This window comes from Nannizzia gypsea, genomic scaffold, assembly GCF_000150975.2.
Source record: "Nannizzia gypsea CBS 118893 supercont1.4 genomic scaffold, whole genome shotgun sequence".
Lineage (NCBI taxonomy): Eukaryota > Fungi > Ascomycota > Eurotiomycetes > Onygenales > Arthrodermataceae > Nannizzia > Nannizzia gypsea.
Window position 1 is genome coordinate 2,517,409 of NW_003345198.1, and position 26,418 is coordinate 2,543,826.

At 49.5% G+C, this 26,418-nt stretch overlaps 9 protein-coding genes across 9 annotated transcripts; 7 read left to right on the plus strand and 2 right to left on the minus strand.

Moving 5' to 3' along the window:
* Positions 1-916: 916 nt before the first annotated feature.
* Positions 917-4,626, plus strand: MGYG_05647 (WD40 repeat protein; the record flags this gene model as incomplete). The annotated part of the gene is made up of 7 exons (XM_003173013.1): positions 917-1,534; positions 1,628-2,227; positions 2,288-2,482; positions 2,542-3,264; positions 3,335-4,144; positions 4,214-4,381; positions 4,426-4,626. The coding sequence occupies 7 exons, from the start codon at positions 917-919 to the stop codon at positions 4,624-4,626; spliced, it is 3,315 nt and encodes a 1,104-aa protein (XP_003173061.1).
* A 707-nt stretch (positions 4,627-5,333) lies between these two features.
* Positions 5,334-6,358, plus strand: MGYG_05648 (arsenite S-adenosylmethyltransferase; the record flags this gene model as incomplete). The annotated part of the gene is made up of 4 exons (XM_003173014.1): positions 5,334-5,528; positions 5,592-5,720; positions 5,776-6,118; positions 6,174-6,358. 4 exons carry the CDS (start codon positions 5,334-5,336, stop codon positions 6,356-6,358), a joined length of 852 nt encoding a protein of 283 aa, XP_003173062.1.
* Positions 6,359-6,801: 443 nt separating this feature from the next.
* On the minus strand, positions 6,802-7,617 carry MGYG_05649 (hypothetical protein; the record flags this gene model as incomplete). Its single annotated transcript, XM_003173015.1, has 1 exon — positions 6,802-7,617. The coding sequence occupies one exon, from the start codon at positions 7,615-7,617 to the stop codon at positions 6,802-6,804; it is 816 nt and encodes a 271-aa protein (XP_003173063.1).
* A 1,837-nt stretch (positions 7,618-9,454) lies between these two features.
* On the plus strand, positions 9,455-11,767 carry MGYG_05650 (peptidase S41 family protein; the record flags this gene model as incomplete). The annotated part of the gene is made up of 4 exons (XM_003173016.1): positions 9,455-9,617; positions 9,676-10,074; positions 10,137-10,849; positions 10,916-11,767. 4 exons carry the CDS (start codon positions 9,455-9,457, stop codon positions 11,765-11,767), a joined length of 2,127 nt encoding a protein of 708 aa, XP_003173064.1.
* Positions 11,768-12,873: 1,106 nt separating this feature from the next.
* On the plus strand, positions 12,874-14,222 carry MGYG_05651 (hypothetical protein; the record flags this gene model as incomplete). Its single annotated transcript, XM_003173017.1, has 4 exons — positions 12,874-12,954; positions 13,000-13,036; positions 13,153-13,605; positions 13,669-14,222. 4 exons carry the CDS (start codon positions 12,874-12,876, stop codon positions 14,220-14,222), a joined length of 1,125 nt encoding a protein of 374 aa, XP_003173065.1.
* Positions 14,223-18,823: 4,601 nt separating this feature from the next.
* On the plus strand, positions 18,824-20,001 carry MGYG_05652 (hypothetical protein; the record flags this gene model as incomplete). Its single annotated transcript, XM_003173018.1, has 4 exons — positions 18,824-18,937; positions 19,023-19,120; positions 19,180-19,905; positions 19,962-20,001. 4 exons carry the CDS (start codon positions 18,824-18,826, stop codon positions 19,999-20,001), a joined length of 978 nt encoding a protein of 325 aa, XP_003173066.1.
* A 1,643-nt stretch (positions 20,002-21,644) lies between these two features.
* MGYG_05653 (aldose 1-epimerase) lies at positions 21,645-22,702 on the plus strand (the record flags this gene model as incomplete). The annotated part of the gene is made up of 2 exons (XM_003173019.1): positions 21,645-22,138; positions 22,201-22,702. 2 exons carry the CDS (start codon positions 21,645-21,647, stop codon positions 22,700-22,702), a joined length of 996 nt encoding a protein of 331 aa, XP_003173067.1.
* A 356-nt stretch (positions 22,703-23,058) lies between these two features.
* MGYG_05654 (hypothetical protein) lies at positions 23,059-23,736 on the minus strand (the record flags this gene model as incomplete). Its single annotated transcript, XM_003173020.1, has 3 exons — positions 23,059-23,101; positions 23,289-23,439; positions 23,595-23,736. The coding sequence occupies 3 exons, from the start codon at positions 23,734-23,736 to the stop codon at positions 23,059-23,061; spliced, it is 336 nt and encodes a 111-aa protein (XP_003173068.1).
* Positions 23,737-24,239: 503 nt separating this feature from the next.
* Positions 24,240-24,885, plus strand: MGYG_05655 (hypothetical protein; the record flags this gene model as incomplete). The annotated part of the gene is made up of 3 exons (XM_003173021.1): positions 24,240-24,315; positions 24,442-24,650; positions 24,760-24,885. 3 exons carry the CDS (start codon positions 24,240-24,242, stop codon positions 24,883-24,885), a joined length of 411 nt encoding a protein of 136 aa, XP_003173069.1.
* Positions 24,886-26,418: the final 1,533 nt, after the last annotated feature.

Sequence of the window (26,418 nt, forward strand, 5' to 3'; positions counted from 1 at the left end):
GGAGGTACAAGTAGCGATATTCTAATCTCCCAAAACAACCCGACTCCTGGCCGCGAAAAGCCACATGAGCAAATACATTTCATGTACGGAGTAACAACGGAGCTGAATGACGTCCAAGCAGCAGGCAGAAACAAATATCGCCTCAGAAAAGCAGATAGATGCATGTCAGCAGAAACGGACACCTGGACCAGGGGCTGAGCCGAACAGAGTATTGATTGATACTATACACTGATTGCTCCAGATATACTCCAGACATCAGTGCCAGACTGACAAAATATAAGCACGGCTGCATTTCTGGATCGTGGCTGGGCAGCCGCCTGAGTTAAAACTCTTGAATGTCCCACTTGACGCAGAGATCGTTCATTCGTTGACCCGTTTTGAAATTCGATATTTAATTATCCTTCATCATCGCCGACACTGTCGCCGCCCGTTATCGTTGCCGCCGAATCTCTATCTAACTATCTGCGATCGTGCTGCACTGACTATCGCCCTTCCGATGGTCTGTTGAGACCACCCCAGAGCTGCTTCGGATCTCCTACCCTCGTTATCCCGTCGAGCCTACCGCTATGAAAGGCCGTGTATCTCATCATAGAAAAGGCATCTTCGAGCTATCTTGTCGCTGAGGCGGATCGTCCATTTCGCTGGCCAGGGGCACGGACCAGCACATACGTTGTCCCTGAGTGCACCGCACACCTGGAGTGAAGAGCTTGGAACCGAAGGCCATTTACAAGACCAATCTAGAAAACCAGATACGGGTCAGCAAAGAAGTGGTGATTGTGTGAGAACTAAGAACGGTTACCAGGTGGAAGAAGAGAGGCGGCTCATACACATTTCGAAGACCTAGGCATCTGAATACTTTTAATCGATCACGCCCGCAACGGGCGTACGACTTACACCCCCAACCCGGGCCGATGCCATGGCTCCTGCAACTGCATCTACCCAGTTCCTCCACCTTGCGAACGTCTTCCGACTCCTGAGCCTTCGAAGCGATGCCGATGATATAATTTTGGAACTGCTGGGCAGGTTCTCGCTGGATAAGATATATGCTGATAGCAACCGTGAGAGATTCCAGCAACTTGTCGGCACCCTGCTATCCCAACTCAACGCCGTCCTCTATATCCAACGCCTATCACTGCCATCGGAAAGGGAACTGGCTGAAGAATACGTGGGGTTCCTGGCCAATTGGGAGACCATCGCGCGGTCTGTCGAATTCATATTGCAGGTTGTCATTGAGGGACATGAGAACTTGTTCAATGTTCATCAGCAGCTGGATGTGCAGCTTGCCGACCTCGTCTCGACGGCGTTGCGGGTGCTGTCATTCCATCCCAAGAGCCTACCCGATGTAAAGGACCAGAAACACCGATTTGCTCGAATCCATAGGCTTCTCGACAAGCTACATGACCGTTACCCTGGGCCGAGACCATGTCTCCTACTTATCTGTCGAGATATGGCTAATGCGTTGCGTATGGACCCAACATCGCTTCCTCTCCCCAGAAAGTTGATGAAGGAAATCCCCAACTTAGCTTTTGATTTGGTATGACCCGTCTTTCCGTATATTCCCTGGCTACTATCTCTCTTCTATGCCATCATACATCGTTAAAATATGTTTACTGATTACCTAGCAAAGTACCCTCTACATGACTGCTTTTCAGATCGATATGTCTCTACTATTGTTGAGCAGGAGAGCCCTTCTAATAACTGGCTGACCCAGTTTTTGGCCCTGAGAGATATCACCCAATTCGTTGTTGGTGCATCTATTCAGTATGCGGTTTCTGAGGAGACCGAAGACTTTGACCTCCCAGCGTCATGTGCCAAAACCAGAGATGTGATCCTAGCCTGTCTTGATAAAATACGCATGCCCAACAATTACCCAAAACTAGAACTCCTGTCCATGTTTAGTGAAGCATTCCGAACCATTTTACCAGATACACCCCCGATCAATGGATTCCGAAATCTATCCGGGCTTCTTGGTGATGTGAATGGCGTAGAAGCCATCAAGTCATTCTGTTCATCACTTTCAAACCGACAAATTATCCATCGGTCAAGCGATGGACCGCTGATGCATGCAATTGCGGAGGTCAATAGGCGCATAACTCTCCTCGACGACCCAAATGAGACGTCTGAAGACGTGGTGCCACGAGTACCACGAGTATATGCACTAAACTGCAAGTCATGCCATCTTGCTGGAAATACCCAGTTACGAGTTCTAGAGCAACTTGAATTTCCGGTACGCATATGTGCATATCCCTTTCTGACAACATACAACAGATGTTAATATTATCAACAGAAGCCAGCTGAAGGGTCTGAAATTGGATTACCGTCAAACACGAAATGTGTCCAATGCAAACAAATAGTAACACTTGCGCGGGAGATACCGCTTATAAGAGAAACATGGGAACTCCTCAATGACGTCGAGTATAATGCTGATCCTCCTAGCGAGCTACGACACTTCTCTCCTCCATATCGACTTTTTCCACCCAAAGTTAGTGACATTGGTTTATATACCTTACGTTTTAATCATGATACTGATAATACATATAGCTACTCTCCGATCCAGCATCATCTCTTAGGCCTCCGCAAAGTCCTAATCCCAGCCCCAGCCCGACCACCATAGGGAGATCCCCAACCACCGCTACTAGCATATCTCCAGTGTCACCAGATACCAGATACGCTTCTGAAGATACCCATACTCAAGAGCTCGGGTCAATAACCGAAGTGGTCAGCCCTGATGCTGAACTTTCTCAACAACATCTTACCAATACATCAGACCATTCCGCCCATAATGGTTCTGCAACGCGTCGGAAGCAATCAGTCAAGATAGCGGATATCCATCGTACAGCTAGCCAACATAGTGTCTCACCGCCTCGTGCTGGTACTTCGATTAGGTCGCTGCATGGAGGCAGGATAGCAAGGATATTCAATAAATCTAAAAGAGAACATCGGTCTGCAGCTTCAGGAGATGCAAGTTCTCATTCATCTGGATCAATGGAAAATCAGCGACCAGAGGAAATCTGCCTGAAGAACCTGACTAGCGCTGCAAAGTCTCAAGTGAAAGGGAGGGTGTCAAAACTTATGAATGTCAGCCTTTCACAGAACAGCACCAATGCTCTATTCTGGATGCCATCTACGATTCAAGTATGGGACGTTGGTGTGACTCCTGCAGCCGTGACTAGAATCATTCCCACTGAAGGCTCATGTCTCCTTGCTGCTGTTACGAAAAGATATTTGGCGTATATAGTTGGAAGCAAGGACCAAAAACTCACGGTATGTGTATGCTGTTGGCTTAATCTTTTCATTCTTATCCTATTGGCAACCACTTATATTGAACACATAGCTTCGAATCATCAACCTTTCTTTCCCCACCGCCGCACCTCTAGAGTATCAAATGCCTTCGTCCCAGTGGTGTAAGAGCATCGCTATTTGCCCAAGAGAGTCATACGTCGTTGTTGGATTTAAGAATGCTACTGTTCGGTTCTTCAAAACCGCCATGTTTGAGCCCCAGCGAGAGTTCCGTCTTCATGGCCGATACCATAGCGAATGTGAGGATTGTCCGTCTGTTGACACGCTTTCCTTTTCGCCTGATGGGGAGACACTCATAGCAAGCACGAGAAATGCGAAAGGCGTAATCCAAACCTTCCTCCGCCGAGCATCGACGTTCACTTTCCAAGAGCTCTCCAACTGCCATTATCCCATTCCCTTGCATGAGTCGGAAGATGGAGGAATATCTTCAGTTCTCTATAGGCCTGGTGTAGGCGGAGAGGATGACTTGGTATGTATTACGACATGGACACAATCAGGCACACCGTTATTGTTGTCTCCTAAGACCGGACATCGTGTCGAAATCAAGGCCGATGGTTCCGGTCATGGACGTCGTCTCGGCACACGAGTACAATGCGGTGCTTTCTCCTTAACTGGAAAACAGCTTGGCATGGTGAACGACAAAGGCCACCTCTACCTTGTGACTAACCTCAACTCGAGTGTGATGGAAGCCCGGAGACTGGCTACTACCAAGGAGCTTACTGCCAGGTGTAGCTTTTTCGCGATGTCGTTCATGGTGCTCCAGGGCGACGAATCAATAGTTCTTGCCTGGGCGGATGTAAACAAAAGCATGGGCTACATTCGCAGAATACCCATTCCCTTTACTGTACGTATACACGCTCACCCTCGCCTAATTTTCAGCTATGTTTCAGCCATACTAATTTATGCTGTACAGCACGGAGAGTCAACAATGACAGATACCACCCTATCCCATCACCAGGATGTTACAGAGCTTCCCGGTGACATCGGTGGCGGCACTTATTCCTCATTCACTGACCGCTCTGGCGATACCTGCCAAAATGCCACTCAGCTGCCATCTCGGCCTGCTGCTCGGTACAGGACAGTATCGTCTCGTCCAGTGGAACTCCCTGCTACTGACGGGTTGAGATCACTATCTTTAAAAACGCAGTAGACAGACAAAATTTCCAAGGCGAAGAAATGGGAAATTCTATCCTAAAATCAGTCAAGGCACCCTCACCCTACCCTGGTGCTGAGACATCACACCCAGACGAAGGAACTGGGCATAAAACACCCTTCAACCTTAAGCCTCCACCCGACGAACGAAGGCTGAGTGTGGCAGCTCGATAAGCACCTTCAAGCTGAATTTGGCTTCACCTGTATCGTTCGTGTATGTGGAGGGGGGTCAGACTCGGCCGGATAACTATTCAAGATCCACTTGAACCAGGCCAACGGGCGATAGTTATCTGGGGAGAGCGACATTTAACGCCGTGGATGGCAGCGGACCCCATCCCCAACGCCGAAACCTTGTAAGAAAACGATATTTTTCACTCCGATTTTTCCCTTTTATATGTTACGACGAACCATCTTTTTTTGGGAACATATGCTACTTATTATGACTGGTGCATTTTCATCAGGGAGGGAGCAGCAGGCATAATACTCCAAGAGGAGGCCATACCGCAATTTCTGAGAATCTGGCCGTGTATTTATGCACACTACTTTATACGAGGCGAACGGGAGTATATATGGCTCTTTGCTTTTGGGCCTTAAATCTAGACGCAGATATTATAATTCACTGTTGTATTACTACTCTGAAGCGCCTGTAACGATGGAAGTGTATATGAAAGCCGTTTGAGGGTCCAAGCTCGTATGTGTTGTTTGCTTTGCGCCCTGCCAATCAGAAGATAGTTGTGACATACCCGTCCTTGGCCGCTACGCGAGGTGTTGGATATATAAACAGAGAGGAAGTGAGGTGAATATATCCGCTACTTTACTCCCAAGCCAGAATAATTGATTGATTGACACCTTCCCGCAAGCAATTTTGCCAAAAAGCCACAATGGAGAACCAACAGGTTTACAACGATGTTCAGAAGCACTATGGTTTAGCCGCTAGAACTAGTGACGATGATGCCTATAGCCGAAAGGTGGCGGCAGCGTTTGGGTACAGCGAGGAAGAGCTGGCAAACACGCCGGCAAACGCCAATCTCGGACTGAGCTGCGGAAACCCATTGGCACTTGCGAACCTGAAGGAGGTTGGTTTGTGGTGGCTTCTGTGGTTTTGTTTCATTGTAATGGCTGACTCGTAACTGGGGCAGGGAGAATGCGTGATTGATCTAGGCTCGGGTGCCGGCTTCGATGTATTCTTAGCTGCGAAGGCTGTGGGCTCTACCGGCAAGGTCATCGGAGTAGACATGAACAAGGCAAGAGGAACACACGATCGTGCAGTTCGTTTTTTGGCGATGCCATGCAGCAGCTGACTTGTTTTTTTTATTGAAACAGGACATGCTCGAGAGGGCAAACAAGAACAAGGAAAACGCAAAGGCGGAGAACGTCTCCTTTGTCGACTCGCAGATCACAGCCATCAACCTGCCTGACTCCATTGCCAACTGTATCATCAGCAACTGTGTGGTGAACCTTGTCCCCGAATCAGAGAAGCAGCTTGTTTTCAACGAGATGTTCCGCCTCCTCAAGCCTGGCGGCCGGGTTGCCATCAGCGATATCCTTGCCAAAAAGCCACTATCAGCCGAGATCCGTAAGAGCGTGGCTCTCTATGTTGGTTGCATTGCCGGTGCCAGCCAGGTTGCGGACTACGAGAAGTACTTCCGCAGCGCTGGATTCAACGGTATGTCCTGAGGGATCGAATGAAATGATATATCCGTCAAAACTAATGTGTGTAGATATCCTTATTGTCGACACCAAGTCGGACTTGAACGTTTATACAACCGCCAAAGACGACGGTCCGGCTGCTGGCGGCTGCAGCACGAAGAGTAAGCCAGGCTGCTGCAGCGGAGGAGTAGTCTCAGCCGAGTCGGCGGCCGCAGTTGCAAATGTTGATTTTAACGAATGGGCGGGTAAGTGGTGACGTTCCTTTCTTTTTTTTTTCCGGTGGGAGGAGGCTCCACAGACTAGTTATTGACAAGCCATATATATGTATAGGTTCCTTCAAGATATACGCGATCAAGTCATGAACCGGTTCCCGGATCTCCCACTTCCAAGGCCATAGAGGATTCTTCTATCAGAAAACCGAAAAGGGATGATTAACGAAAAGGCGGGTAAATTGATAATAAGTTCAAAATTAGACTGCCATAATGAATCGTGATTTTTAGAAAAAAAAAAAGTTTCCGTGTCGTTCGTTTCACTCGATTATAGACGGTAAATGGTCCAAGGGTATTATACTCCGAAAAGGGGGATATGCGATATGAAATAATAAGAAAAAGGTTTCCATTCCATTCCATTCCAGTGTCGGTCTCGTTATTGGTTTTTTTTGTTCTATTGTTTATTTTTTGGGGGGTGGTTCCTGGGATATCACCATCGGTCCATCGCCTGGAAGATGGTCATGTTGTCGACCATGCATGTTGCGTTTAGCCCACATCCCAATTCAGCTCGCACAGCTTGCTCGTCTTGCTCTACCCGCATGCTCGCGATTATCTTCGCGGCCTCTTCGCAGGGGGTCATGTCATCAATCCACTGTGAGGCCAAGTCAGGCGCGGATGCACAGTTCGATGATGGAATAGCAGCTTCCATTGGGGAATGGGTACTATCAAGCGAACTAGCGGACCAGGTCTGTGGTGGTACAAAATTAGGGACACCCTCGGCCACCTGGGCTGGACATCCCTGGGATCCTTGCTGTGGGCGGCAACAGGCTGACGGTGGACGGCGTGCGAGCATGGGCGCAGCCGTACGCTGTTCCACCGCCGGGGAGACTGCTGGTGCCACTGTTGCCGGCGCCGGCGCCGGTGCCAGCACCCGTGGCAGTGATGGTTGCGGTTCCGGTGCTGGTTTTGGTTTTGGCGCTCGTCGTGGTTTTGGTGCAGCCGCGGCCGCGAGGGGCAGCGTGTCGAAGACGATGCTGGGGCTGCAGTTGTTCTCTTCAGCGTAGGCGAGACACTCATCAATCCTGGCGTCCGTCACGCCGCAGGAGTGAAGCAGTGACCTCAGCATGGCATTCTGCCTGGAGACCTTCCTGGCCGCCGTCTGCACTTCGATGGTGACGCCGACTCCATGGCGCTCGTATTGCTGGAGGCGGGTTTCGAGCTCCTGGATGTATTCCTTGCGTCGCGCGCGGGAACGGCGCTGGTTCTCACGCACACGCGCGGCCGCTGGGTTCATAGCCATCGCCATCTTGCATAGTAGTTTACTCCCCACTGGAGGGCGTCTGGAGGCCTGTCAGGAATAAGCGAGCTTGTCAGGTCGATGTCTCTGGCGACGTTTTGTCCCTCGCTGTCGATCTTTCGCTGGTTATTTTTCTTGTCGACGTCGAAAAAGCGACGAAAAGGAACAAAAACCCCAGGGCGGATTTAACGTTTTCGCGGCACGACCAATCGGAGGCCGTGGGTGACATGGATTATCTGTTGGTTTGTCGATTTACATCGATGCTGGTCTCTTTTGCTTGAGGGAGACAGGGTCTGGATAGTCAGGGTAGCTGTAGATATCCTCACTGAGCAGGTGGTTCACTGTGTACGGAGTATCAAGTGGCAGTCTTAGTTGCTGTTGCTGGAGGATGAAACGTAGTCTTTGCAGGGGTAACCAGGGGCCAGAACAGACAGACGGCGACGGGGAAATATGGGGTCAGCAAGCTGTTGATTATGCATAGAAGAACAGGATATAAGTAGTTAGCTACGTCATTACATGGACTGTGGGTGCTGTCTATGGATGCCTCTAGCCTATAGTTAAGCAGTCGATATTATATGACACCGTCCAGGCATCCAAGGATTCACCAGAAGAAGAGAATAGAAACGACAGATACCATATCCAACTGCTCCGGCGGCATGTCAGTGACGTAACTCTATATATGTATGTACAGGCCTGAATAATGGTCAGGTAGTAAGCTCGCTGGCTTACTGGATGACGGCTGCGTTTCATATAGTTGCCGTCCGTTCACTAAGGACAGGGGTAACTAACTAAATAACCCGCCAGTTAACTACCTTGTCCTGCTTGCACCAACGGAAGTTTTTTATGCTCCAACTCTAGGGATCCTTCAAGAAAGGCGTATGAGGGATTCTCAATAACAATAACAGTAATAATGATGATGATAATAATAATAATCAGAATCAGCGAGCTTGATATCGCTGGAACGGGTGAAGTCACCTGATATCGCCATTTAAGCGCCGTCAAGGAGTTAAAAACGAAGACAACGAGAAGAAGAAAGCAAAGAAGATGACAAGAAAGCGGATAAGAAGATGAGCGAGATGAGGCCTCGTCAGCGCAGCAGAAGCATGAGGGCGCTGTCTCCTAAAAATAGACAGGATACACAGGCGACGGTGATACTGATGCTGCTGGTCAACCAATATAACGAGCCAACAGCCGGAGCACCGCCCGGCACGAAGGACGCCTGCGTACATATCACCAACAAACAAGGGAAGGCTGCAACTGACTGCTTAGTATTTGACTTCGCCCTGCAACTGGCTGAGAGCGTTGTGGATTCACATCCGTCGGCAGCGAGGGCGCAGGGCCAATAGTGGACATGTCAGCGGCCGTCGCGATACGTCTAATGCAACACACAGCGGCCGTCACTAATACTGGGACTGTTATTACTGACATGTTCAGGGTCAGCAAACGGCCTGGATTGGCCTGCTGGCCTCCAATTGCTGGCCTTTGACGAAGGATCTGAGCTACCCGCCGGACAGGGGGCGATTTCACCAGGCGCCGGCAGCCAGCCTCAACTGGGCTGGGTCATGGCCCTCCGCGGGCATAGAAATAGATATTCCTCTATTTCGTGAAGAAGAGCTGCAGTTTTCTTCTTCTTGTTTCTCTTTATCTTCATTTGTTTTGTGTATTTGATCTATTGTTGCGCTGTGTCATCTACTCTGCAGAGACGCAGTCGAATCTACAACATCACCCTCCCACAAGACGTTTATACACCATTTTGCCATATTATATTCCTTTTCTCATTTCTGTGTACGAAAAGTACACTGTGCAACTCCGATTCTTCTTCTTCTTCTTCCTTCAATATCCAGTTATGGGTTGGCTACATAACGGTATCATTGCATTAACGGCGTTTTCATCTATACCACACACACTTGCCAGGCCGAGTTTGACATTGTCAAAGGCATATCAGCGCCAGGAGCCCTGTGAAAAGGTGTCTCTTGCCCAAAAGGAGCAGTTGAAGCGGAATCCAGACGGTTAGTTACATGTCATATGATAGATATCAGGCTGGATCTCTCTGCTAAACATCCATAGCTCGCACATTCATCGTTACTGCTGAGCTTGCTTACTCCTGTCTAACATCTGTCCCGTTCAAAAAGGAAGACGCTGTCAAACTTATTGACGGTCTTGATTCCTTTTTCTCATGGCAGAGCACGATCGATTATCTCCCAGACCCGCCAAAGGGATATCTACTGCCTGGAGTTGACCTTGAAGGCGGGTTAAGGGAGATAAGAGATAAAGCAACAGGTAACAAGTATGCCAACGAGTATGAGTTCCAGAGTGATTTGACCAGGCTGGCCGCGTCTGCGCACGATGGACATTTCGATCTCAGCCTCGACGCTATCAGCACGTTTACCTTCCTAAGAGACGAGATCGGATCTCTCGTCTCCGTCTCCCCGGATGGGAAAAAACACCCAGAGATATACATTTTCAGTATGTACTGCATGTCTGCTTTTTCACCTGTGTGAAGGTTAGTTGCTGATGGACATATGTAGGCGACTTGAATACAACTGCAACAGAAAAAGTAAAGTGGAAAGCATCTGCGATCAAGTCCATCGACGGCCAGGATGCCGTCCAGTGGCTGCAGGCCTGGTCATACCACGACGGTTACCAAGATCCAGATGCATTGTACAACTCCCTCTTCCACTCCATTCCAAGGTACGAGCAGGGCTCGTCTGGTGCCTTCTTTGGCATTGGGGGTGCATACACCGGCCCAAACACGACGATTACCTTTGAAAACGGCACCACGAGGGAGTTCACAAATTACGCTACTTTCCAGCAGTCGTTCACCGGCGTAGTGAGCGGCGATACTTTTTACGATACGTTTTGCAATGGGAAGCTTGAGCAGCAGCAGGAGAAGAAGAAACGTGATGTGATCATGGCCGTGGGCCGGAAGGAAGTCCATCGCCACAAACGAGGCGTATCTGGTGAGGCTGTGAGAGCACTCTTCCCAAAGGCCGTGGAGGAGTTTAAATTAGGTGATGTAGCTGGGTATTTCCTTGATGGCGACCGAAAAGACACTGCCGTTCTGTCTATAAACTCCTTTTCCGGGTCAGACAAGTCCGGTGACCTGCACTTCCAGGAGTTCAGTTCTGTTATCACCAGGTTTCTGGCTGCCTGCAAGAAAGAGGGCAAGTCGAAGCTCATCATCGATGTGACTGCCAACGGAGGCGGTGCCGTCTTTCTGGGATATGATGTCTTCAAACAGGTAATTCTCCGTCTTAAGCTGCCTTAGTACATGAGATCTACGGACTAACATGGTATGGCTCTATAGTTGTTTCCCAACACAGAGCCCAATGATGCATCTAACCTGCGGGCTACCGAGCAGCTTAACTTCATTGGCAGCAAAGTGACTGCGCTGCTGGCCGATCCCAAGCAGCGCAACAGCACCATGGGCCTGTCTATGCGAGGATCCGATTTCGACATTGGCGTGTATATCGACACCAAGGGAGATGTCTTGACGGGCTGGAACGACTTCTTCGGCCCAGAGCAAGTCGGTGGCTTCAACTTCACGCAGCTGGCGACCTGGAACCTGAAGAGTGAGGACCTGGCTTTCGCATCGGGAGACACAGTGGTGGCCGGCTACCTGAACCGAATCAACCTACCGCCTCCCGTCTTCAAGCCAGAGGAGATGATCCTGCTGACCGACGGTACCTGCAGCTCAACCTGTGCGATATTCGCGGACCTGCTGAAGCGCAACGGTGTGAAATCGGTAGTGACAGGCGGGCGGCCGCGCGACGGGCCCGTCCAGGCAGTCGGCGGCGTCAAGGGCTCACAGGTATTGACCTACCTGCAGATGTACCAGGTCGCCTCGTTGGTGTATACTGGGTATTCCACGGTCCAGGAACGAGAGCGCCTAGCAAAGACGTCTATCGGCGAGATGTACCGCACCGGCGAGTACGTGCTGGCTCGCACCAGGGGGGCCGGTTCAGGCGGCCGAGTCAACTTCCGCAACGCTGTCCGGCCAGACGACCGTTCGAGGACACCGCGGCAGTTTGTCAACGAGCCAGCGGACTGCAGGCTCTGGATGACACAGGCAATGCTGTTCGATATGAACAAGCTCTGGCGCGCGGTGTATGATGTTGCCTGGGGAGACAGCAGCTGTACTCCGGGATCGACCTCCTGAGCTGCTAGTTACCTGGTTACCAGCACAATCCATGTTCCCTGCAAAGGACCCAGACAATGACATGCAGGAAATCTAGGATCTAAGATGACGACGATGTGTACGGGGTAGAGGATGTCTCTATCCGTCGCCATATCATATATATCCAAGCCTGTCTGATATATATCATCTTGCACACGATTCAATATATTCCCTCCCCCTGCATGTTTCCTCCTCCTCTTCCCCCTTTTTTTCCTTCTTTTTCCAGCGTCACACCAGTATGTACATGAATAATGAATATAACAGCCATAGAAATAGAGCATCAGCGTCTGCATCAAGAACCAGGAAGCAGAAGAGAAGAGAAGAGAAGAGAAGAGAGAAAAAGCAAGCTGTTCCATCCAGCTTCTCGACTCTCAAGTTGCACATCGCAGCCAACTCGAGGCTTGCGCGATACTACAAAGGGCATAGACAGCGACCAAGCAGCTGGGGAGCCGTGATATCATCTCGACTTTGCTTCTTCGTCGTCTTCCTCCGCTTTTGGTCTTCTTCTTCTTCTTCTCGACGGTAGATAGACAGTGGCCAGCAGCCTCAGTATAAGTATATATATAATATATAAGTAGGCGACAGGCGAACACCCTGTGGGTTCCAAGGGGGGCTTCTCAGGCGAAAGCAGACAGACGATGGCGACTCTCTGAAACACGCAGGCCAGGAAAAAAAGAGCAGCAGGCGATAGGTCTCTTTTCTCGTTAACTAGCACACTCGCCGGCGGACGCGGACAAAGCCTGCTGATACAGTCGCCATATCCGCACTATCCAGCGTCGTTGGCAGAGATATATAACCGTTATTCGCTATATTAGTTGACTTAGAGCGCGGCCTGTAGACGGCGGACCGTGGGACCTGCGACTCGAGGAAGCCCACCGGGGTCGATACGAGAACGACGGCGGAATCGTCTTCGCGGTGTGTTTGCCGGCGCAGGCCTGCTCAAAGGCTGTCCGCAAGCTCATGGCGGAGACGGTTTCCATTACTATCTGCGGTGATGGAGGATGCGGTACGTCTCGGTCTCTTTGCGCGGTCGTTGGTGATGTTGCTGTGATGTTGTTGTTATTAGCAGGGCCTGGATATAGCGAAGGATGCAGATACTGACTGAACCGACGGGAACCAGGCAAGTCGTCGATAACGCTGCGGCTGGTCCGAAGCCAGTGGACTCACGAGTAAGTAGAGAAAAAGAGAATACAGAGAGACGATGTGATATCTAGAGTGAAGAGATCGAAGGGCTAACTGTCGCGGTCGTAGGTACGATCCAACAATCGGTACGAATCCCCCGCAGGCGAGAGACCAAGAGACATCGAGATGAAGACGGAGAAGAAGAACAAGAAGAAGAAGAACCTAACATGACTGGGATTATACAGAAGACTCCTACTCGGTGACTCGGACGGTCGACGGGCTGCCGTACTTCCTCTCTCTCACAGACACTGCCGGCCAGGAGGAATATCGCGGCCTCTGGGCTGCGTCGAACCTCAACTCCGATGCCTTTCTGCTCGTCTACGATATCACGAACGAGCCCACGCTCGAGACGCTGGGCCACTTCATGGAGATGATTGACATGGAGACGGAGAACAGAGAGGAACAGAACATCCGTCTGCTCAAGCAGTTCTATCGAGACTATCCCGGCCAGGAACCGGGCGAGCTGCCCCAGATAGGCATGCCACCCCCCGTCAAGATCATTGCTGGAAACAAGTGCGATCTCAAGGATGCCCGGGTCATCAGCTCCAGACAGGGCCTCGAATGGGCCAGGAGCAGAGGATGCGGCTTCATGGAGACCAGTGCGTGGGAGATGGTCAATATCGAGGAGACCTTCGCCTGTACGTTCTTCTTCTACTATCACCATAAACAATATGAATATGTGCTAACGGCTTGATAACTAGTGATTGTACGGCGGGTGGTGGAAGCCCGCAGAAAACACCGCGAGCAGCAGATGGCCCAGCTCCGTGCATTCAGAGAGGCAGAGCAACTGAACTCTGCATCTCGATTCTTCTCCGCCGCCTGCAGGCGGACCACGGAGCCCATAGCTCTCAGCCAGACAGCGCCTCTCACCACAGAGGAGAGACAGGACCTGACGGGACGCAGCATCAGCTCTGACGCACGCTCCCAACGGCAGAGCCTCTGGTTCACTGTCCAAAAGGCCCTGACCAGACGAGCTAACGCAGCAAACTCGAAACGTCCCAGGTCCGACCAGTCGATCCCCAACCTCAAACAGTGGGAGGACCAGGGTCACAGCCAGGGGCAGTCTCGTCCAGGAACCCTGTCTACACGATCGAGCAAGAAACCCGACCCGGACATGGGTGAGCCGGCCTATTCTAACACAAACCTCAGGCATCAACAGCCAGAGCCAACCGCTGGCCTTGTAGGGGGGTTCAAGCCTGCAGAGCGCATCTCTATACCATGGTGGAAGATACTATGCTCTTGCAGCCGCAGCTAGAACGCACCTACCCCCATACCATCCTCCAACCCCCATATTATCCTCCATTTATAGACATACACTTATATATATCCATCACCTAACCCTTCGTTACCCCTGAACGTCCCCTTTGTTCCGCCGTCACTTGGCCACTACCAACCAATCCCTACACTAATACCCTTTCACTTTCACCACGCGACCTCCTTCCGCATTTCTTTTTTTTTTTTTTGCTCTTTTGCTCTTTTGCTATATACTCCCCACGGCTGGATCGGAACCTCACTTTCTTGCCCGTCTCTACCATATTCTACTCGATTTGATATATATCTATATATACATAGAGGTCTGCACCACTGCGCTTAATTTCACCTTGCTTTTGGGGTGGATGTTTTTGTTATTTGTTTCCCCCTTTTTTTTTTTTTGGTTTGGCTTATTAGCTTGTTGGATGCATGTTTCAATATGTATCTTGCCTGTTACCCTTGTCTAACGATTATGTCCACGTATCTACATATATATGTACGATTTATCATTGAGTTCCAATCTTATACGTTTGCTCTGTTCACATCTACTTTGTCAATACCTTGACCGTAGCTGTATGCCCTGACAGTAAGTTTGGTGCAACGGAACAGGAACACCCCCAAATTCGGGGATGTTTGAAGGAAGGGAAATATGATGCAAGGGTTCCTCCTATACTCCATACAGCTGCCGGACATCGGGTTGAGCCGCCGTTTCTTCAAGCTGGCCGAGTGAGGGATTGGAGATTCGGCCCTTTAACTGTGCCAGGATCACCGTAAAAGCAAAGTAAACAAGATGCACCCCACTGTCGTCTTCTATACATTCCATGCCGCGATCCATTCTCTAAAGGAACCCGCTCTAAATGAGAGGGAGACCAAGAGATTGATATAGCAATCCCGTCTAACAGGATGAGGAATCATAGCCGGAAGATATTAAATCGGAACGAGCGCTTTTATTCTCCTCGGAAGCACCCCCGCGGATCCTGCGGCCCGGTGGTAGATGTCCGCGCACGCAGTCTAATGCCCCCATCCCATGGCAGGTCACTTGCAGCTCCCCTATTTGTGTTTTCATGGTATGCATGCATTCTGAATGGGCACCCTCACCTAGGAACCCCAGGCACGGAAGATTCGGCCTGGCAACAGAGTAAATTTGGGGTTTCTCAACCCAAATTCCCCGGTCTTTTAGGCTCAACTAGAAGCTTTGATCATGCCCGCCCGCTGCTTGCTCTTTGCTTAAACGTCTCGCTACCAGCGCCGAGCAAGGGTGCCAGCATCACATCACACCACCCCCCTTTTTTTTCACGGAGGGCCCGTAATATGCATAACATATCACCTTCACCGACTGATGACCCCAAACCGAACGCGGGGAGCTCGCCTCAAAACAATATGCAGAGTCCAGGGGCCCCTAATAGGCAATGTTAGCTTGCGGTTTAAATTTTATCATGTGCGCTTATATCTATGCTTCTTAGCCCTCTTCTCTTGACGTCTCGCCCGACCAGGGATAATGAGGCAAATCTCCGTTCAACCCAGGCAGGTCCTGATTTCAACTTTTGATATACCTCATTGTTATATAGATCAGTGCCGCTGGAGCCGCGTTCAGAGCTAAGTAGCTGGCACCCCGGTTAAAAGCAAGTGTGACGTACGTGCGGAGAATAAAGGCAGGCCGTGCGGGGAAGGCATTCTGCTCAATGGCAGGCTGCCGCATCATCTACTTTTCTTTCGCCAGGCTCTCTCTCTTCGTCTCATCCTCGCTAATCATCCTCGTTGTTGTCGTCGTCGTCGTCTTCATCATCAATCATCATCTTCTTCTTCGTCTTCGTCTTTTGTGTTCAAATTATGCATCACGTGATATGAAAACTACTTTCCGTTATTACAGTTACTTTACTCGGGTTTAGTGGTTATGTCGCGTATTTGATATACGTGTAATTACTCCGTAACCACGTGATATAGCTCTGGCCCGAGCTTTGACGAACATATCAACTTCAAGTCTTTGACTTCAAGACATCGACTTCATCGACAGCAGAAGAGACGCTGGAAAGAGAAGAAAGAGGAGAAAGAGAAGGATAGAGGGTAGAGGCTGGTTTCCGACGACGCGACGACGACAGGGCCGTCTTCTGCCCTGTATAGCCAGCCACGAGATGACGAATCGCAGCCGCTTCTCAGCTCGCTTACCCAGGTGTATACTTACTTACGTGTTTAGGTCGCGGCCCGTCGACAGGCATTGCTATATTTGACTGAGGGAATTCAGGCCAGTATCTAACAAGTCGGCAATGGTGATGCCGTCCCTACGGGCAGACAGCGTGGGGTACGAGCCTAACGCGGGTTGAAGCCGTTGACCGAAGTTGCTGGTCTTGTGGCCAGGTTAGGTACAGGGGAAGGGCCATAACGAGAGCCTACATATGTACTCCATACTCCCCTTTTTTAGCTTGATCAGGAGATCGTTAGACGAGGGTATGTATATCGTTATGCAAATCCCGTCCGCAGCTTAATACCGATGGACGGAGAGACGGAGGACGGATTTACGGCGGCATCCTCCGCTTCACGCGCTTGTTCTAGTATTCAGCCACAAAAATCGCAACCGTTTCCTCATACAGGTACACAATCGTATTTATGGTGGATGAGCAGCTCTAACAACAGGGGACGTACTTAAATCCCACAGCCCACACGATTGCACGTCAACAACTGGGAGAGAACCGCTGCCCTCGTCCACGAATGAACGGAATCTTGCTGCCTACCCGCCAGCAGAGGGGAGAAATCGGGCTCTTGGCCTCGCGAACATGCTGCGTCTGCGCCCTAACTAGCTCAAAAAAATGCAAAACAGGCTAACAGAAGGGTCAAAACGAAAAATAAAAATAAAAAAGGCAAAGGGGCACGCTGAAGGAGCCAAGTTATGGGCGGACGAATTTCTCAACCATGCGGCAAAGCGCTGCGATTCACCAAACAAGCATAAAGAGCAATAAAAAAGCAAGATCAGGTTCGCCCGGGATGGATGGTCGTAAAGTCCGGTACTGACTTACACTGATACGTCTCGGATACGGCACTTAAGTCTTCACCAATTTGGAATCAGTACATACACTTGGATTAGTCAGTTTGCAAAATAAAGCTGCGCTAAGGGGGCAGGTCGATGATCTCCTTGCTTCACTCCGGGCCCGACTCGGCCCCAATGTTCCTCCTTCCGCGGACGACGAGAAGAATCAGTGCATGAGAGCCAGCAATATGAGAAAAGAAACCGGAATGACGGCAGTTACATTAAAAAAAGACTAACATGGGCGCATACATTACTCGCACGGCAATATGGAGCCTTTTTATATTCCTGGGTTCCATCGACACGAGTAATGGTCATAAGTCTAGACATGAAAACGAAGTTTGCTCCGAAATGCATCCATCCCTTGCAAACGCACAGGTATACGCATCCTTTAACTGAAGTATGTACGTCAATGTCATTGTAAGTACGGAGTAATGCAAACGAATACTTGCCAACAAACAGAACTGGCCTGCTATTGTCCTAGGATCCAGGAACATAACCAGCCCGAGGCCCTTCAGCCAAGGATAAACAAGAACAATAGTTCTGGAAATGACATCAACGGCTCGGCGAGTAAAGCGACATTATTGCATATACTCGCAATTGCTCGACCATGGAACTGTCTTATTTTTAGTTTTACTTTTTTTTACCTCATGTTGGCTTCTCGCTCATTTTTGCATGGGATTTCGCAAAAAAGACACTTTGGGGGTAATGGAAGCTGTCTTCCAGCCTCCATTCCTCCAGCCCACACACCCACCCCAGCCAGTTTGGTACGGAGACCGACTCCGTGGACTTGACTAAGTATGAGTTGCTTATGATGAATCGGCGTCGTGTTGGAGTACCGCGATGTACTACATGTATCGCCGGCCGAACTAACTTTCAGGGTTCCCTGAGATGAGCAATGTCGTATAAAGTTAAACATCACAGCCCTTTCTCTTTATATTTCTTCCTTCTTCTCCCCTATTTGAAGAAGACTGATATTAAAAGATTCACTTCCCCTTTCTTTCTTCGACAACCTTCTCTCTCTCTACCTCCCTCTATACTTCGAGTCGATTTCAATCTCAGAGCTAAGAGAAGAATAAAAGAAAGCGAAAAAAGTACCAACGCCACCTGGATACCATCTACAAAAGTCATCGCTATTGCTCTGATTCATTTGGTTACACTTATACTCCTATATGTGGCATTCCTGTCATTAGGAAGACTGTTCAATCAAGCTCGTTAAGCTACTATACATACAGCTCTACCAAGCCTGGCCGCTTACGCAAGTCTCCAGCTTCTTAAAGGCACTTATTGCTCACGTTTCCCACATCATTGCTTCAAGCGCATGAGGCATCACCACTGAAAGCGCAAGCAAAAAAGGATTCAATATCCATATTATTGATTCGTCTTACTCACGATACAAGCAACGAAGCCTCCAGAGATACCCACACGTCAAGTTAAAGTATCAACGTGAGCTTGAACTCAAAAACGACTCAAGGAACAGGTCCTACCTGGGCTTTTCCTTGTCCATTTAATACCCCCCTGAGCCTTGGAATACAAGCGCAATACGCGAAGTTGTTGCCGCAAGTGACATGTCTAGCTCGCGAGCCATGTCTTCGTCCTCTTCGCCAAGGATCTCAAATCTGTCAGACTCAAACGATGGCAGTGGCATTCGCAAAAGAGTTGGCAAGGCCTGCGACAGATGTCGGCTGAAGAAATCAAAGGTATGAAGTGAGATGAAGCAAAAACATACCAATCTTGCCTGATCAGGTCACATGCTAACCATTGGCCCCCTTTTCAATTCTATAGTGTGATGGAGATTTGCCCTGCGCCCGGTGTAGCGCTGATAACGTTGTCTGTGTGTATGGAGAGCGCAAGAGGACACACGACAAGACCTACCCCAAAGGGTAAATACTCTTCCTCCATCACTAGCTATTAGTTTATATACTAAGTTATTGCACTATAGATATGTTGAATTACTGGAGCATCAGCAAACGTCGCTGGTTTTCGGTATCCAGGAGATGTATAAGATGTTGGTCAAGGGGAATAAGTGGCCTGGCAAGCCATTAAATAACTCTCATAATGGACATCCCTTGACACACGACATACTGGAGCGACTGGGGGCGCTGAATCTAGGAGATGGGCCGGCAAATGCAAAGTTGCCAAGATTCGAAGAAGATTTAGAAACGATGCAAACTCAGCTGTTACGCAAGAGCCCAGAACGAGCTCAACCTATCCAGCATACCAGACAAATGGAGCTGGCCGAAGAGACAGACGTGATGGACCTGTTAGATCAATCGGAGAAAATGGATCTTGTAGAGGAAGAAGATCTGGGCAGAGAATCTATGGATTCGACTTCTGATGGGACTTCTCCTCTTTCTCACACTCCCGACTCTTCCTCCCCGTCTAGTCTTTCGAGCCCGGTGCTAGAAGACACCTCCTTTGTCATGGACAGCTTCCCCCAAACACTCTCTGCGTCAGAGCCTAACCAGGCCCATAGTCAACTGGCTGCGTCCCTACAGCAGCTATATTATGCTCAGCAACAGGACCAGCAGACTGCGTTCAACTCAGCTGCGCTCTTTTCTGACTTGGCTGCTGCACGGAGTGAGGGCATTGTTTCGCCGCAGAGTCTCCAGTTGGGGTTTGCGGATGCTCTTCTGACATTTGACAATATGGATTCAATTCAATCTCAGTATGTCCACATCTCTCTATCCTGGATGATGATATTCAAACTAACTGGTTTTAAAGTAGCATGTTTCCAGACTTAACCAGCCCAGCCCTTGTCTAAACCTGATGAACCCTACTGTTACGGCCTATCAATTTACTTTATTTCTATTTCGATATTCCCCTGGGATTTACGACCCATTTTCTCTCTTTTCATGTCTTTCATATTTCGTTTTGAGGGAAAGGATAGGGCATGAATGGTTTTCTTCTGCGATGCATTTGCTGGCGTTAGTATTTTTGCCTTGGTTGTATATTCGCGTTTAGCAGATGCTGGTGGCACAGGCTGCATAGTTACCAGGTTCTCCCCCCTCATCCAATTATTCTAGATTTTTATAATGATCGACGACATTCCTGATTTCTCTGTTCACCCCTTTTTTCTCTCCTGGCTCAGGCACTTGAAAGTTCAAAACTACGCATCCGATATTTGAGTTGACAAGAGTTGACAAGGGAAAAAGCAAAAATAGATTTCAGAATGATTAAAAAAAGAAAAGCAAGGTCGACCCCAAAGGTCTTGTAATTGACCTTCGGAGTTCCTGGGAGGTTGATCTCGAAAAAAAGGCTTGAATGTCATCTATCAGCTCGGATTGAAGTAATTAGCCATCTGATTACGGAAGGCTAGTTACAGGGTTTTGATATGCTGCGGTTTTCTCTTGTTCATCGAAAGTGTGAAAGCTCAATCCATTCCTCCATAACTATTCGCCCCAGGCTTCCGTCTGCCAGGAAACCTGGCCCTGACCTGTCCTCAGCCGCAGCCAACAGGGGCATAATTATCGAGTCGTTGTACAAGACCAGACAACAGCCATTTCTCTGTCATTCTCGTGCTAATAACCTATCTTGAACTCCCGCATCTTCTGCGGGGCGAGTTTCCCCATCGGGCCAGCCTTGGACTTTATGCAGTTAATGCACGTAACCATCGGGCACCCTTCGCGCATCCGGAGGCTCACAACTCACATTTTATTGCGCCGGGCAAACTCCCAACGAGATGTGGCCAACTTTCTGGTCAATTCATGTCCGATCGTGGGTCTCTGCCGTCTCAAGCCTCCACTGCCATGTGCTGTTGGCTTCCTTGGACTGCTTGCTGGCAATTCCCCCTTTTTTTGTATTTCTATAAATGTGAGAGTTACCAGACAAGCAACTCATGCATGCATCCGTAACCAGTAGGAATTGATATCTGGACGTATGTCGATGCACGTCAGGACAGGGATAAGTGGCATCCGCTTTGTCTGAGCGCAGAGACAGCGTTTTCGAATATGTGAAGACGGGCCAGGATGTTCCCCGTCTGCCCGTTTGGGATATTGTTTACCTGTTGGTTATTAGCCCAGCTGCTCGGCCAGCTTGCTCGGAGTTGTATGGCGCTCACGACACGGCACAGAAATCAGTCTATGCAGGATAAGCTGGCACACAGACACAGATGTACAAAACACACAGATAGGCTGACGGGAGAGCTACTTGTAACCACCAGCATCGCGATAACTACCTGGTTTGCTGGTTGCCTCCGGTGACGTCAGTGGCTTGATGTGCTATAACCACCGTGTTAATGCATCTCTTATGACATGACGATGCAGGACAACGATGAGGATAGATTCGCTTCGGCGAAGAAGAGGGAGAGAGACCTTGAAGGAGCCCCGACAGGCTGATAGGTTGATTAAGGGCAGTTTTCATAACTAATTAACCAGTGTTGTTGTATCGACATCCGAACGATCAGCCATGGGCAAACAGCCGGACACATACTTCGCCTTTCTCCCGCTTGGAGCTCTCATCCAGGAGTTTCGGGTCGCTGGAAGGAATATCGTCTTAGCTCTGCCTGATGAAGAGGCGTACAGGAAGTACAATGCGCCGTACTTTGGCAGCACCATCGGCCGCACGACCAACCGGCTGAAGGACAGCGTTGTAAAGAATTTGAACGATAAGACATACGTTATTACCACAAAAGAAGGACCCAACTCTCTGCATGGAGGCAAGGAAGGCTGGAATTCTCGACTTTTCGATGGTCCTAAGCCGGTGCACAGAAAGGGGCGCGAATCTGTGGAGTTTAGGTACACGAGCAGGCATGGGGAAGAGGGATATCCCGGTACAGTTGAGCTGCGAGTCTGGTACATTGCAGGGAAGGAGGCTGGGAAAACGGAGCTGGAGATTGAGTATGAGGTCGAATTTACGGGTTCAGAGTGTGATGAGACGGTTGTGGGAGTTACAAACCACAGGTCGGTCATTTTCACTGCCATTTCTACTGGCTAGCCGATGTTTACTGACGCGCTGTAACTAGCTATTTCAACTTGGGTGACGATCCGACCATCAGGGATACAGAAGCAGTGCTGTCGACTGATAAGTATCTCCCGACGGATTCGACGGGCATCCCACTGGGGACCATTGAGTCTTACGGTCCGCTGAGAGTCACAGAGCCCTTTATGATGGACGAGAATAGTCCCGACTTTGACAATTGCTTTATCGTCGACACCAATCCCGGGGACATTCCACTAGACACCAGACCTAGAGATCTCATGCTCCTGGCCTCTTTCAAACATCAAGAGTCAAAGATGCACCTAGAAGTCCTCAGCACTGAGCCGGCCTTCCAGTTCTACACCGGCCAACACATCAATGTTCCGGCTGTAGGCAGGTATCCAGCGCGCGGCCCTAGATCGGGATTCTGCATTGAGCCCAGTCGATATATAAATGCACCCAATGTCCCAGAATGGCAGAAGATGTGTTTGCTAAAAAGGGGTCAGATATGGGGTGCGAGAACGGTGTATCGATGCTGGAAAGGTTGAGAGAGAAAAAATGAAGGGAAAATACAAAAAAAGGGGGGATTTACCAGTATAGGATATCCGTTTCAGGGAGCGGTCTATTTGTTCTCGGGTGTCTTTTCTGTTAACAGCCTTCTCTGTGTTGCTGGAGATGCATGTTTTACTCTCGGGTCTTTGTGGCCTCGTCAATGAAGATTGATTGTCTATTGAAACGCTGCGGTGGTAGGCTCCGTTTTGCTGCCGGCTCTATCGACTGCACCCTTTGAGTCTTCGTTTTTCCTGTATAACGGCCTTTTTTTCCACAATGGAATATAAGAAGTCTCTCTGTGCTGCCGAAGGCACTAGACAATAGATCAAAGTTGCTACCTGCTTTCTCCCTGTCAATGAACAAACCCGCTCATTGTCCTCCTCCTTGCTCTCTGTCTGTCACTCTCAAAGTCTTCAGTGAATGCTGCTTGAGTGCTGTATGTATATATTGCGAGGTAGGGGGCAGCTATCTCACTTGAGCACCTCATAGCTTCGTTTCTCAGCATTCCATTCCGTTCCACCCTTTTCACTTCTTCATCAAAGACACACACAGCCTGCCTTCACCTCCAGCCGAGACACTTACGCCGCAGCAGGCGGGAACCAACTCGAAAGATGTGCCGTCAGCTCTACAACCAGTTCACCTGCGGCCACACCAGCTTTGTGCGGACGAAGACCTGCGGCAAGAAACAGTACTGTCCTCGCATATCCAGGGAGCCGATTTCCATTTTTCACATCTGCGACTCCTGTGCGGCGAGCATCCTGATGAGCATGAGAAGAGACCTTCGATATTTGACCTGCTGATACAAAGGAAGGCCTTTTCTGTTCACAGTCATGCAGCGTCCGTCTCCTGCAATCCCTGTCCCTTTTTCTGCTCCAACCGCCTACCTACCTAACCCCTTGTCTCGTTTCATGTCAAACCGCTTCCAAAGCAAGCGGACCTCGAGTCTCTCCGACGTCCAAGCAGCATCTGCCTCCGCCGCCCGTGATTGTGACTCATCTCGCAAAGAAACTCCATCTAAATGAGACTTCATCTTCTTCGCCTCCAGACAAGAAGACAGAAAACGCCAAAACTTCGTGTTTCTTCTTCATTTGAGACGCGACGCGAATCCATTTTAACCGCATTCGGCTAAATTGTGCGAAACACGAACAACACGCGTCATCACGTGATAATTTCTACGGTTATTGGCCAAAACATTGGGGATGAAAGAGATGAAAGAGAACACATCATAGGCCTGGACGACGAGAGGCCTGGGGATGGGCTTCAGGATTGCCTTCGGGATGCCTTGGTTGCCTGGGCTGCCTGGGTTGGCAGCAGGGATGGGTGTGGTTCATGGCTTGACTGTGGACGGCACAGAGGAGGAGGGCATTGGGAGAGTATGGAGAGGAAGCCATTCGAGAACGAGGAGCTGAAAAGGCATATAAACCTCCTCGTTTTCTCCTCGAGAGCTGTCTGATTCCAATTCTCAAGAATTATCCAGCTCAACAAATCCCTTGAACAATTGCCCAAGTCCTTTCATTCTCCCATCTAACCGCCATGTGTGACACCTGGACACCCCCAAGTGAAGGAACCCCTTGCTGGGTTGAGATATTCGCCACTGATCTGGCTCGAGGTATGCTCCCCTAAAGGCCATGGCCTGTCCTGCTGTCAGACGGAGCATGGAATGTACTTCCAGTCTTACCCATGACGTGTTCGGGTGGCTGACTGAGTGCTTATACGATGCGTTTGGCAACTACAGCTGAGAAGTTTTACTCAACCGTGTTCAACTGGGAATTCCACAAGGATGGCCCTGGACGCACAGAGGATGTTGCGATGTTCTCCTTCCCCGAGAAAGGCTTCAAGGGGCTGGGTGGTAACATCTCCAAGATCAAGCCCGGAGAGCACACCACCGGCCCGAAAACCGTCAAGTTGTACCTCTATGTAGAGGACCTCGAGAAGACGATGGAGGTGAGTGAACCAGGAGATACCCTTCGTGCCTTAGCGTGGGGGGAGAGGCTTCTTCCCTTCCACATCTACCTTGTCCACCAGGGATATGCGCTCTAACATATGCATATAGAAAATCATCGCGAACGGAGGGAGGAAGTGCAGCGATGTTATTCCGGAAGGAGAGCACGGTCATGTCATGCATCTTCAGGACTCTGAGGGGAACGGCATAGGCATCTATTCAACCAAGAAGCAGTAGACAGGCATAGTTACTTATCGAGCACCAAAGAAGTTATTCCGTTGCCACTGTCTGCATCACTCTCTCTTTTGTCATTCTCCCATTCTTTTTACTACCCCTCCAAAAATTGCCCATATAGCATGCTGCTTGCTGATACTTGATGTACGATGTACCTCCTTTCTGTTGGCGGCTGGATTTTAAACGTATCAAGCTTCACCCACCAACCACTCCCTCTTTTTCTCTTCTTTTACTTTTTGCATGTCAACATCCCTGCCCGAGATAAGATTAACTCGTCCGTTTTCTCGGGTGAAATTAAACACCGATTGGAGCCTCTTCGTTAACTCCGCCACGGAAGGTGGATGTTTTCTCACATCGGCCGAACTGTGCACAATTAGGCCATTTTTATGCGTTCCTGTATCCGTTGTAACTGAATTACAGTCAAACTCGTTTTTGCAAATACCGCGATACAGAGTGCATGTTCCTTACCACATATACCTTTGCCCCGGTAACACCTCGGCATTCGTACTGGTGCATTCCCAGACATAAATGATAACTCCAAACCACCACCGTCTTGGACGCATAACTCCTCCGATAGGATAATATGCCTAGACACGGCCCGAATGGGCGAGGGAACCATGACTCGCATCGTATCCGCCGTATAGGAGCTTTGATTTGCCATATTCCCGAATACGAAAGACATCCAAATTCAGCTGAGGGCGAGAACGATGCCTCTCTAAGGAATCAACACCTGACATGGCTGCCCAGCCTTCCTTCTCTTTAACCACTGGAGCTCCCCAGTCTTTTGTGGGTTATTATGCACACATCTAATGCTTTGTAATGTGCATGGGCAAATGCAACTCTCAGCCGCGCAGAATGAAAGATGTTAGCCCAGACTTAGTGGAGGGGTGACGATCCCTCGTTGCTTTCTGCCTTGCAATAGCCTATTTCTCCCTTCGAGTTTCTCTCGTGTACGGAGTACTTCGTACATATGCATGAGATGTACATATATTTAATGTCCTCCGAATGGTTGGCGCGTTTTGGGCCAAAGTACATTGAACAGTGGTGGGCCCTCCAACTTATAGATGTGGTCGTTAAGCATGCCCACAAACCCTCAAACCCAAGTTCCCCGAATAGCTATTCATCCTCCCAAGGTGCAATCAACCCCCGAAGACGTTTCGAGACAATGTTAACATTCAGGTACTGGGACGTTGACTTTTCTATTCGAGTAAACTTCGGTAGCCGCTTTGCCGTGTCCTCGGGTCCGAGTTAGCTCCGCCCACTAGAGCTCTAAGAAATCATAAAAATCATAGAGCAGGACGGAACCATGTCTAGACTAAGTAAGTACATACTTGTACAATGATGGTGGTGAGTGGGCTGATTCCTGAGGCCTATTCTCTAGTTATGGAGCAATAACGACATGGAAGGCTCTCGAAGCGGCTTGCCATGCTGCTTTCCTAGACCACGCCTTGTAAGTGGATATCAAAGCGAGATATCTCCATACTCCGTATGCATGATGATGTTTGATGTCGAAGTTGACGTTGCTCTCGATGTTCT